The 13,409-nt window shown below is 47.0% G+C and overlaps 1 protein-coding gene across 1 annotated transcript in view; it reads left to right on the forward strand.

Moving 5' to 3' along the window:
- The first annotated feature begins 212 nt into the window (after positions 1 to 212).
- Dll (Distal-less) overlaps positions 213 to 13,409 on the forward strand; it is a 53,748-nt gene continuing 40,551 nt past the window's right edge. Inside the window, exons 1-2 of the mRNA XM_043432231.1 lie at positions 213 to 2,250; positions 11,154 to 11,377. Coding sequence (XP_043288166.1) covers positions 1,737 to 2,250; positions 11,154 to 11,377 — 738 coding nt within the window. The 5' untranslated portion in view covers positions 213 to 1,736. The remainder of the gene's footprint in view (positions 2,251 to 11,153; positions 11,378 to 13,409) is intronic.

A 13,409-nucleotide genomic window follows, 5' to 3' on the forward strand; every position in this document is an offset into this window, starting at 1 on the left:
ACCATAATGGCCTCCGGCGAGCCAACCGCCACCCGGCGAGCCGCCGCGGCCGAGTGGGGAGCTGCTTCTCCCACCAATCACCGCGGCGAGTACGCGGGCGCTCGGGCGGGGCCTCCGGTGGCGCCCCTGACGGGACTCTCGCGCAACTGGCTCCTCGGGCTCGGGGAGAGGCTCCGGCTTCATTATGTATCATTATACCGGTCCGCGCCGCACGGTGTGCACTGCAGTTAGAGGAGTAAGACGCGCGTGTACTCCGCGACGGTACCCTCGCTATAAACGTAACGCGTTTTCCGACCCTAAACGTTACGACGTGATCGGCTCTCGTCCGTGCCAACCCCAACCGACTCGCTCGCTTCTTCGTCTCTCTCCCTGCAACACGTTTCCTCATTTATTCTCGCTCGTTCATAATAATAACAACAACAACAACAACAACTTCGAATAAACGTTGAAGATCAATGAAACCAGGGATATAAGTGGCTCGTCGTTAGTTAGCAAGTACGCTCGTTGGTGCTCGTGTTGTTTCGTTTCGTCTGCTTCGTTAAAAGCCGCCTACGCCCGGGAGTTTGTAACTCGTCGAGTTAACGTGATCAGTGACGAAATAACTGCGACTGTGTGTTTGTTTTCATTTATTTGCCCTCCAGCCAAGTGGATTACTGGAAGTGTCGTCGCCGCGCAGGGTCATCGCCGATGAGGTCTAAAGTTGCCTGGTGACCGGTGCCACTGGCTGAATACTTGCTTCGGGGGGATTGAACCAAGGCTGATCCCGCTGGGAGACTCTGCTGCAGCATTTCGTTGCGTCACTTCGAGCCAGGGTAGTTTTTTTTTTGGTATCGTCGAATAGCGACCTCCGCGGAGGTAATCGCCGCTCGGGTTTCTTCCAGGAAGAAGGATTAGCCGCGATAAACGGTCGGGTTCGAGCCGAGGTCGAAAAATATTCGAGGCTTACAATGCCGACGGGTGAACGCGCGACCAGGTCCACTTATCCGACCGGTACCAGCTCCGTAGCGAGCTGACCAACGGGGTCCGGACTCTTGACAGCCTTCTGAAAACAGGCCTCGTTCGTTGTCCCTGGGCTGAACGGAAGCGGGCTCGGTGGTAACTCCTTCTGCGATTCCCCCCCGCCCACCTGGGCCGAAATCGGGTGCAGTGATCCCGCGAGTGTCGACGCTCAAAAGTGTTAGTGGACGCGTGTGTTTTAAGGTGCTTTAGTCGAGGGAGCTTCAGGCAAGAAGGTTTCGGGAGCGGGCTCCGACGGGTAGATGTTGAGCCGCGGTCGGCTCGTCCGCGTTGTCCCAGTGATCCGGGAGTCCCTCTGACGAGGAGGATCCTCTCGAGTCGGCCGAATCGATCGCCCTTCCGAAGGTTCCAGCCAGATGATAACCCCCAGGCAGACGATCCGTTGAAGCGTCAACCCCCGGAGCATCCCCTGGAGCAGGTCGTCGGGAAGGGCGCCAGGACCTGGCCATCCGCACTCGGCTTGATCCCTCATCCAAAGGACCTCGAGAGCCCTCCAGCTAGTGCACCGAGCAGCCTCCTCGTAAGGAATCAGCCGCAAGATTAGGGCTCCGTGCGGTCTCCGCACGGCGGCGACGTCGGCAAGGGCCGGGGGCTGCGGCGTCGACGTCGCGACTAAGTTGGAGCGTGCAGGCAGCACGACGACGCTCAACTTCACGGACCTGGGGAGCCCATTCGGGGCGGGCGACCCCTGTCCGTCGAGCACCCCGACGCCGAACAGCATGTCCGGCGGTGGCGGACCGTCAACCGGCGGCGGCAACTCCGCCGGCGGCGGCAACGGCGCCGGGAACAATGCCGGAGGCAACAACACCGGCGGCACTTCTGACATGGACCAACATCTGCATCACGCCGGCTTAGGATCCGTCACCCCCGGACCTCAGGGCGGCGACAGCGCCTCCAGCACCCCCGTATCACAGTCCGGCAAATCCGCCTTCATCGAACTCCAACACAACAATCTCTACAACCCCTCGAGCCTACGCGGCGGCTATCCTGGCGGACACAACGTCCCCGGTGCCGGCCACCAGTTCCCGCACCAGGTCGGCCCCCTCGGCCATCAAACCTCCGGACCTGGCAGCGGCAATCAACAGCACAACGACGCCGGCTTCCCCAGCCCCAGGTCCGCCCTCACCGGCTACCCTTTTGCCCCAATGCATCAACACAACACTTATGGATATCATCTGTCAACTTACGCACCTCAGTGCCCCTCGCCACCCAAGGACGGTGAATACCCAAACTGTATGTATCGACTATCATTTCTTCATCACCTAACATTAACCTAAGACAGTGATCCAGCTTATTCCCGAACCCTTAGAAAACATCCGGTTTACCTCCGGGAAGTTAAACCTCCAGGAGTCGGTGAAATTAGCGATTCCCTCGAGGTAGAGCCGGGCCAGAGTGCTCGACTCAGAAAACTCTTAGGCGAGTGGCAGCACTAGGGTTAGGGACCAGGACGACATTTTTTTCCTCCACCTCCAGGGCGAACGATTTGACCAGTGAACCCAGGGTCAGAGGTGACGAAGGGTCTTTCAGAGTCGGAGGTTACCGGGTGGAGGCCGAGGTCCGAGACTCGCAGGCTGCGTGGTCATTTTTCAAAGTTCCTTCGGCCTTTGATCGCGGAGTGGTCCGTCGGCGCAGGGATCATTATAAAGGACAAAGTGCTGGACAATTTGTCTAAAATTAGATGTTACAATGTATTTTTTCATCGCGGATGGGGTCGTTTTCCAGACTCGTCGCGAGGGGTTTGAACAAATAGAGTTTCTCTGTTTTTCTTTTTTTTTTTCATCGTATTTTTACTCGCGAGTAATCGATAGAGTGCAATCACGTGATAGTTATTTCTGCGGACGATACTCGGGAGCTGCAGCTGCGTGAGTTGCTGGCGAACGCGCGTGTGTAATTTCGAGTGTTCTCCGGGCGCGATTACACGCGTGCAGGTAGTGCAGGCTCGGGGTGAGCCTCGAGGGAATTCCGCAATTTCATAGACCCTTAAAGAGGAGCAGGGAGGCAGCGACGGGGGAAAAATTTCTGGGGGATGAAAACCCGAGGGTTGTTTTTTTCTCCGCATCGCATCGAGTTTCAAGTTCGCCTCGAAGGGAGCTTTGTCTCGGAGGCGCCGGTCCGTCTAATGCATTTTATAAACCGCACAATATTCCGCCAAGGCTGAGCACTCTGTGTGCGAACGCGCTCATCCCCCTCTCGAAACAGCCAGCTCACTTTTTGCTCCTGCCTCGTTTCTCTCATAGACGAGTCCTCACTTTTCTACCCCACTCGACTTAAACGCATAATTCCGCGTCAAACAAACCCCCCATCTTCTCATATCTCAATCAAAATCTCATTTAAAAGTGATGACGTTGCGCGTCGCGGTTTTTCATCCCCCTCGAACCCACCCCCTTGCCGCTGTCCAACTTCACCCTGGCAATTTGTACCAACTTTACAGCCATCTCTCGAGGGTTGCTAAATCATTGGTTTGCCCTTAAGAAAAGTTGCAAATAAATAAATTATGCAACGGTGAATTATTTTTTCACTTTTTTCTACGATTTTATTTTTTATTTTTTATTTTTTATAATTTTGTTGTTTTTTTTTCAATTTACGTTCCATTCGAGGCATGAGACGATCGACGTGTTGCGAGAGAATAGAAAACCAGAAGCTGCGACGACGAGAACAAGTGTATCGTCGTCGCAATTTGTTTGGCTGTTTGCACCAACTTTACAGCCATCTCTCGAGGGCTGCTAAATCATTGGTTTGCCCTTAAGAAAAGTTGCAAATAAATAAATTATGCAACGGTGAATTTTTTTTTCACTTTTTTCTACGATTTTTTTTTTTTTTTTTATAATTTTGATGTTTTTTTTTCAATTCACGTTCTATTCGAGGGATGAGACGATCCACGTGTTACGAGAGAATAGAAAACCAGAAGCTGCGACGACGAGAACAAGTGTTTCGGGGGGTTGTAAAATTTCGTTTTTTCTTTTTCTTTTTCTTTTTTTTTTTTATTGTTTCCTTTGCGGTGCTCCCTCGCTCGGATGAATCTCAGGACACGTTTTCATCCAGGAATGAACTCCGTGCCGGTCTCGGGTCTAGGCAAATAGAGAATAAAGAAATAAAGGAGCGCCGCGGCCAGGGCCAGAGAGGGGGGGGGGGGGCGAGAAAAAAGAGAATCTGGAGCAGCAGGTATCGTCAGAGATCGACGCTTCTCCACGCGGTCAGCCTAACGAATGAAGAGAAAATAAAATGAGATTGGAACGCGAAACTTTTGTCGTGTGCGAGTCGCCTTAAATCCTCGGAAGAGCCCGGATGTGGGGACCGAAATTTCCGCTTAAATGTCCAGAAAACTGTCGACACAATGGGGCACAAAAGATGTGAAAATTTCATTGTTTGAGGGAGGAACGAGGGAAACAAGTGGCAGAAAGTCCAGCAGCGTCTTAAGGTAGATCACGTCCATGGTATCGTATTTTATGGACTTCTAAATTCGGGGATTTTTACTTCCTAATTAAACGTATCGTCACTCTAAATTAATGTCAGAGCTAATTATTCAATATTGCAAGTAGATTTTTTTAACTTAACTTTTGGCGAATGAAATTACGAGCCATTTATTAAGCGGGGATCCGTCACTGACTCAACCCCTAATTTCACTCGTCCCACCCTAAAATACTGTAGTTTTTCATGTCAAAAATCGCTTCAGAGAACGCAAAGGGAAAACACAAAGGGTAATGAACCGAAAAGAAGTGTTAAAGACAGAAATAGAAATGGGCCAAGAAGAAACAAAGTGCCAAGATAAGCAAATGTCAGGTTACGAGTACTCATTACCAATTTCGTCCAATCTTTAAGGTATTATATCTTAATCACTAGTGAGACAATCGTCTCGAACTTTTTCCCAGACCTTCGTTGTTAACTTCATTGTTGTTGGGTACGTTTTTCATAAAATTCGTGAAACGATTTTTTACGCATGGTTTCTACAGCTCCGTGTACTTTTCTTCATATTTAAGCACGCTTGTTTCGAAATCCAATAAAACGAGCCATTTGAAATTTGATATGAGTCGCGAAATTGTTGAAAGTGTGCAAATTTCAAGACTTTCCTGGTAAAATCGTTCAGTGAATGAACTGCCTTAAGAGGCCTGACGTCGTGATTTATGCTCGGAGCGTCGCATTCATTCGAAAAGAAGCATTTGCGAGGAAGAGACTGAGAAAATGGAGTCCGAAGATGAAAAAACTGTAGAAAAATAGTGAGGAATGTTGTGACATAAAAATCTGGGGACTTAATCGTCAAAGGATAATCGGATCGTAATTAAGGTCTCGGAGGTAGGTGAATTACGAATGATCCTCGACTCGAGCCTCCCCCTGAGTGGGGCGAGTGAAAAATCGGCGTTTTTTATCGTTCTTTTTCGCACCTGAGAACTCGCCACTTGACGCCGGGAGTCGGAGGCACTTCAAAGGGAGCCTCTCGAGGCTCCCCGCGTCGAGTTTTCTTTCTCGCCCCCGATGCCCCGCCGAGCGGGGGACGCACGTCGCTGAGCGATCCTGATCGCGTCCAATACGCAAAACTACCCCCAACTTGCCTCGGGTTCGAAGAAACGAGAAAAAAGAGGGGAAAAAAATAAGAAAAATGTAAAAACGAAAGTTGTTGCTCCCTGCGACGACGAAACTTTGTCTTCCTCATAACTAACCCCCTGAAAAATTAACCCCTGCCACCCTCAGCCACCGTGACCTTCAACCCTCGCGACTCACCCCTCCTCACTTCTCAGGGAAAAACTTGGACGATTCTCGCTCTCGACAACACCGAGCAGGCAATATTTTCTTGCACTGCGAAACAACCCTTCCGATAAACGTGCATTTTGCACCCTCGCTGCTTTTCACCTGCTTCCCCCAGCAAAGGGTTCGTTCCTCGCTTCTTTTTTTGCTTCCTCCATTTAACAAGACTCTGACAATTATTCTCATTTTCCTTTTTCACCATTTTATAAACTAGCCACCAGCTCGAATTCGCATCTTTAGCCTCACGACTCATCATCCCCCCCCCCCCCCCCCCCCCCGCCCCCATACTCGTCGGCCTTTTTTTACGAGGGAACGAATTATCGAGCGCATTTACGCACCGCTCTTCTCAACCGAGTCGTTGACGAAGGTCGTTAATTTAAAAACTACTGGAAAAGAAGACCAGCGTCCAGCAAGGGTCGCACAACCCTTCAGCCCTCGTTCCCTTAACTTGATCCAATTATTTCCAATCGTAATAACTTTTTAATTCAACCCCCGTTCTCATATGTTCGTCTTTATTACATTTTGTACAATCCGCATTATTGGAAGACACAATTCTCTCATTTTTTTTCAATTTTTTCATAAGATTAATGAAGCGTGACATTTTTCGAGTCGGTGACTCTTCTCTGGGGGAAAAAGTGACTCGGATTCTGAGTTTTTATATTCCGGGGTTTTTTAATGAAAATTTTGCGAAACGAGCTGCCAGCACCGGAGAACGTTGGGAAGCAGCGAAGTCCCGTCGATTTGAGAGCCCCCTTAAAGTGCCTGAAACTCCTAATGTGCAAATGACGAAATTCTTGGTGGAGGCTTCTTCCATTCGTGTTTGAATTCCCTCCGAAAATTCCTTCGATTTGAATTTATGTTAATTTTTCAAACTCCTGGCTCGATTTTCCTTCATTTTTGTCACCAAATGAACGTTTTTTTCGTCAATTTTCCCAGGCCTTTTCCAAACTTTTATCTTCATGGGACCGAGTCAATTTTCAAAACTGTCAAAAGCAATGAAATATTTGAAATTTTCGCAAATATTAGGAAATACCGAGGGAACGGTTTTCAAGGATTTTTTTCCCCCCAGCAACGTTTCTCAGCAAGAAAACAAAAAAGGTTCACAAGTCCAAGATGCAAAGTGACTCCAAAGCAGCGTGAGCGCGTTCGCAAAAATGCTAAAGATTTCGAGCCAAGTGGTTCGCGTTTTTTCATTATTTATTTCCTCCCTGACGTTAAACTGTGAATAAATAAATGATAAAGAATTTAATCCCTGGACACGCACGAGATACGCGTTGGGAATAACGAATTGAAAAAAACATGAGAGCGACGGTGAGTTATTGCATGCGAAACGGGAGCAAATTTTTCATTCCGTTCCCTTTTGTTTTTCCAACTTTTCCAGTAATTATCTGTATTCCGAGTCGAACAACGAGTGTGTCAGAGAAGACACGATGAAGTAATTGCAACTGAAAAGATTGAGGAAAGCCTCTGAACAAAAGTTAGTAAACGAAGAAACTCGAAGGTTTGGCCCTGCGTGAATGGAAATTCCGAAAAGATTAGCGAGCAAGGATATTATTTATTAATGCTTGAACAGTGATTCGGGAAGCGTCATCTGGCAGGCGCTAAAAATATGGTAAAACATTCGTAAATCGTCTTGCCAGCAGTTAAGGATATATTGCACAGGCGATACAATGTTGCCATGCTAAACCATGCTAAAAACATAAAAAAATTCAAAATGATCAGAATTTTATAAAATTTGGTGAACATATTCTTTAGTGCCAAATTTGACAATACAAATTTTTTAAGATTTTTCTTCTGTACAGTTATCGAGTAATTGATCACTAAAGTTCACGTGTATAAGCATAGCGTTTCCATATATATAGGTATACATTCCGGGCATAAGAAATCTGCTTTAATGCGTAATTACTCGATAACTAAACAGAAGAAAATTTTGAAAAAATTTGTGTTTTCGCACTTGATGTTGAAGAACATTATCACCAAATTTGATCAATTTCTAATTATTTCGACTTTTGTATGATTCACCCTTAAGCTCTTCCGATCATAATTTATTCCTTTTCAAATGTTGAGCCATGAATAAATAAATGATAAAGCATTAGATCTGACACACTTAAGATAGCCGGTGAGTTAATGAATTAAAAAAACATGAGAATCGCGTTGTTTTATTGCCGCGTTGACACAAAACTGGGAGCGATATTGTTCGTGCTTTTTTCTCTTTCTCTTTCTCTTTCCTTCTCTTTTCTTTTTGTTCATTGTCGAGGCTCGGGGACGAGGTTTGAAAAAAAACGGCTCGCACAAAAGCGTTTTTCTCTCTCGTTCATTGCTCATGCCGAGGCTCTCTCGATGATTCCGAGCTCTCGCGACGGCACGTGTCATAGAAACGAGCTTTAATTAATTAAATAATAAATATCACGTAGCAATCGCGATCAGGTTAATTGCGAGGGAGCACGCCAGCGGCTCGCGTTTTCCGTGTGCGTTTTAGCCTCACTTGTGCGGACTCTCGTTGGAAAATATCTTTTTGATCGAATTGAGAGCCATCGAAAGTGGAAAATGGGTTGCTGCAATGATTTATTGGGGGGGAACGAATTTTTCGAGCTCTTCAGCTCCGATTTCAAATCGGTTTCAGTCGAATGGGACATTCGATTACAGCTTGTTATATAACGCATTAAGGTGATGGAAAAAACGATGAAAAAATATAAAAAAACATGAGAAACGAGAGTCTCGCGAAATTTTCAACATTTTCGCGAATATTGAGCAAGCTGCGGTTCGACAATCACTCTCCTGTTATCAAGTTGATCTACACCGGTATAAATAATTAATGAACTCTCAGTCACGCCTTCCGAAACGATTTTTCCGGGGCAAGGCACAGCGTAAATGATCGTTGAGTTGTTTCTCTCTTTTTCTTTGCATCGGACTTAACGCCGATGAAAAGAATAATTAGACTTGGCTCTCATAAAGCTGTAACACGTCTAATAAGACTCGACAGCCATTCGAATAAATTCTCGACGAGAGCGTTTATTTTATTCGACTCATTTCGTTTGTACTTATTTATTGGACACTTTAGTTATCATTCCAACTTTCGGAGACTGTAAATCCGACTGATTTAACGTTTTCTCACTGCCTAGGGAATTTATTAGCGTTTCAGTGCGTTCTGATTGTCGAGTTATTGAGTGAAAGCGTTCACTGTCGTGGGGAGCGAGAAAATTGACGAAACAATTGGCCTCGTCGTCGAGCACTGGTTTTTTCGGATCCTAGTGACATTTTGCTTCTGGAGACTTTCATGAGGCTGGGATATTCCGGACTGGCTGTCAAAGTTCCAAAATTAGGGAGAGAGACCCAAAAAGTTGTTGGGAAAATCGTTTTTTTTTGGTTTAGGTAATTTTTTCGTGTTCTAGTAACTTTTTGTTGGTATCCCGGTGATATTTTGTTACTAGAATGTTTGTAGGACTGAAGAATTTGGGGCTCTCAGTGAAAACTCTCGAACTAACGTGAGAAAATAAAAAAAGTGGGGGCCTAGGGATTTTTTCCAATATCTAGTAACATTTTGCGACCCGGCTAGGGGAAAAATGACAAAAATGGGACGAAGGGAGGCGAAAAATATGGCGCCCGAGTTGTTCCCTCTGTAAACAGCGTGTAGCTACTTGGAATTGAATTCCTCAATACTAGCGAGGAGGGAGCAAGAGATCGGGAGTTGTGATAACGAACTCGAAAGATCTCTCGGAGGAAAACGAGGACTGCGTCGTGTACGCGGTAGCCCGTGGAGGATAAGCTCGGAAAAGGGTGTGAGAAGAGATACGGTGTGTTTACAAAGTTGGATCCGACATTGAGATCGCGTGATACGCGTAACACGCTCGCACCCACACGAAAATCCCCTAGACGAGAGAACCGCGTTGAGAAAGCGACGGGGGAATGTGTGAGGAGTAATATTTGTCGAGTGAGCGATGCTTATCAGCGAGCGAGGATAATGAGGAAGTTAAAGAGACTCGAAACCGAAGAAATCAGCAGGAATAATAAATTCGACCTTGGAGCGATCGCAGGATGACATTGAGCTTGACCTTTGCCTCGAGAGCGTTATAAAATCGTGAGAAAAATAGTTAGCAGGCTTTCCAAAATTTCCAGGCCATCCCAGGCCTCCTCGAGCGGATCTTCAATCCGCCATTTTTGTTTTCATCCCCCAAACGAACCTTCGGAGGCTTCTCCCCGGGATCGTGACCCCTTTAAGCCTCAGGATCCAGAGGCGAGACTCGAGAATCCAATTAGCGAGGAGAAAAGGAACGTTTAGTGCGAGGGCGATGGGAGAGACTCCGCAGCAGCAAAGCAGCAGAGCAAAAGTAAATCTTGAACGAGCGAGAGCAAGGGAGAAGGAAAATCCCTTCCTTTTTTCTCCCCCCCCTCTCAGCCAAGAGTCCTTTTCGCCGAGTGATGGATCAGGTATATTAAACGCTTGTTTTCATAAGGATTAAGGTCCTCCTCAGGGTCTTTAACCTTCGAGGATTCTCTCGCGAAATCCTCAGCGAGGTGGACTAGGAAGCTCTGGCTTTTACGATTAGTTTCCTTGCCCTTAAAGCACTCCTATTTAAAATGCTCGAATATAGATATAATTCGGTGGATGGTGGAAAAATCGGAGTGGGAGGAGCCTGCAGGTTCTTCGAGGATTACTTTTGATCTGATTAAGCCCCAAAGATTTAGCCCCCGAAGTCGTGTTTCCCTTTTTTTCCACTTTTTTTCACGATCCTCCGAGATAAAGCATACCCCGGCACGGAGAATTTAACGCTGATTTTTTTACCGAGCTTAAATAATGATTTTACAACCCTCCCAATCCCGAGCTCGAATGTCGTTGAATAAAATAATAATTGTTCGAGCCCCAGGAACAAAGCGTGGCACGAGGGTTACCCGAGTGTCAAGGGTGACGAGCGAAAGATCGATTCACTTGATGCTCTTTAATTCACGTCGAGGTAATTCCGGCAATTTAAATTAACAGCTCTAATTTTACGTGATGAGAGGCAATTAATTAGCCGGTCTGTACGTACGAGAGAGACGCGGATAGACGACGATTAAATCGTTTTGTCGTGTGTTTTTATTTTTATTTTTATTTTTTTTCGTTACTGGGGGGTGGCGAGTGGAAATACTTCCGGATTGTTCGAGATCTCGATTTTTTTATTTATTTTTAGGGACGTTTTTGTACCATTGAAGATAATTTTTTTTTTTCTAAAATGTTTGCGAGCAATGGAGCCGATTTCCTGATTTTTTATCCTACAATTTTGAGGGTAGATTTTTTTATTTTTTTATTTTTTTAATGAGTTATTGAACAGGTTTCTGTTGATTATTTTCTTTAGTTCGGCTCGATAAGTAAAGTTCTGAATTCTGAAAGTTGATGTCAGGGTGGTGCATGTTCACAGACCTCTCGCCGTTGGGCGACAAGGGCGGAAGTCTCGTTGACGAGCTCGGCGGCGGTGGAGGCGGTTCCTTGAGAAATGGCAAAGGGAAGAAGATGAGAAAGCCAAGAACGATCTACAGCAGTCTACAACTACAACAGTTGAACAGGCGATTCCAGAGGACGCAGTACCTCGCGTTACCGGAGAGGGCTGAGCTCGCGGCGAGTCTGGGCCTCACGCAAACACAGGTCAGTAAACTCGTTGAATTTTTATCCTTTTGCGGTAAGAAAAGTTCGCGTTCGTTCGTAGAGTTTTGAAAAATTTCGAAGAAAAGAGACTCGTAGGCGTTTACAACTGTGAAGACGCGTGGGAGTGCCTGGGAGTGAGAAAAAGAGCGGAATAGTGAGTTGGAAGGCCGGGGAGTGGGAGGAGAGAGTCAAGGCGGAAGTAAAAGTGCTTCAGATTGGGAGGACAGAGTCAAAAAAACACGGCAGAGTGCTCAGCCCCGGGAGGAGAGATGCCAAAGGTGCCTCAATACGATTCCCACCGGGAGGAGAAGCCCTGAACGTCACCGAAAGGTCTTGCAAATGGGAGGAAGTCATCTCAACGCGATTTAAAAGCCTCCGGAGCGGGAGGAGAGGGCCTGGACGCCACGAAAATGCCTTCGGAGCCGGGAGAGCGCGCCTGAACGTCGTCGCGAGTGCTTGGGACCGGGAGGAGAGCCTCCGATCGTGACCGGGATCGCGAAAAAATGTCCGCGCGTCCGGGAGAGGATGGGAGGGTGTCGGAAAGAGTGCGATAGTTCGGGAGAGCGAAGGAAAATCGAAAGCGACGATCGAGCGTGCAAAAAAAGCGAGTTCGAGTTTGCGCGCACATCGACGTCGAGCGCGCGTTTATTTTCATAGTAACAGGATAGCTCTCGATGAACGGCATCTGTCAGCGTTATCGGCACAAATGACTTCACTAAATCATCGATTCGCCACGCCCTGGACATTCGGTATAGGGTTGCAGAAGTGTCCGGTTTACTAGCTCTCCGTGCACTCTCGACTTACAGAGAGACCGAGGGAGTGGGGAGAGAGAGCGAGATCTGACAACAAGTTAAGCTAGTACACAGCTAACGAGGCAGCTATAAATTTTCTCTCCTCTTTTGCTCGCTCAACGTTGGCGCGAAAAGCAAGTCGCCCGAACGCCTAGCTCCACTCCGAGGAGAAGTTGATCGTGACTCCGGGAGTTTGATAGAACCCTGAGGGGGACTCAACCGGAGAGAGAGAAAGCCAGAAAACCATCTCGGACCCTTAGCACCGTTCTCTTTCCGCTCAGATCTTCCACTAACGTCCAATTATAATTACAATTATCCTCTCGGAAATCGTCACCCCTAACGGTTTTATCCAGATATGGCGGTCAGCTCCCCCCTCCCTTTCGCTGCTCCACCATTCGTGAATCATCTCCCGACGCTCTCCCATAGAAATTCAATCTTCTCCGATTCACTCCAACCGTCGATCCACTGTTTGCTGTCGAAGAGCAACAACAATTATTGAAAAAATAATAATTGATACTCTGTGGGGGCAATACGGGTCAGCAGGACGAAAAATCGTTTTTCCTGAATATTTTAAAGCTCTCTCGACCCAATACGCACACGAACCTGATCGTTAAGGGAGTCCTCCGTTTCTTCCCACTGTCTTCCAGCCCCCCACTCGTGTTTTCTCTCCTCCCATACCGGTGGATATGGGCTACGCTTTTTATAAATTTATTCATACGCATCGGGGACTCTAACGATTATATCTGAACGTCCATCTGGTGCGACGACCACGTGCTCACTAGTTTTTTATCCTCCCATCAAGGAGGACGTACAGCCCCGATTTCTAACCCCTGACAATCCACTTACGCCCTTTTCCTTCTCAGCTTCAATACTTAAGTTTTTTCCTCCGATTCTCGTCATTTTCTCGAAACGCTGACGCATATGTCGCGTGCCGAACCGTCTCGCCTACGCGCCCACACGAAATGTGTACTTGGAAATAGGAAATGGCGAACCGCAGGTCAAACCTTTTCGGGTAATGGCTTTTCTCGATCCGTCACCAACAACGAAATTCACGGCTCACCAATTTCCTACTCGCGAACTATAAAAAAACCATATTTCGTTATAATTTATCGATTATTTAACAACAAGCGTTAGGATCGATTGCAATATTCGGAAAAAAATAATTTTTTTAACCTCCCCAAATAAAAATTCAACCAAAATCCCATTTTTTCCAAACAGAAGCGAGTCCCCAAGTCCCCCGG

This window comes from Venturia canescens, chromosome 11 (assembly GCF_019457755.1).
Source record: "Venturia canescens isolate UGA chromosome 11, ASM1945775v1, whole genome shotgun sequence".
In the NCBI taxonomy this organism is placed as follows: domain Eukaryota; kingdom Metazoa; phylum Arthropoda; class Insecta; order Hymenoptera; family Ichneumonidae; genus Venturia; species Venturia canescens.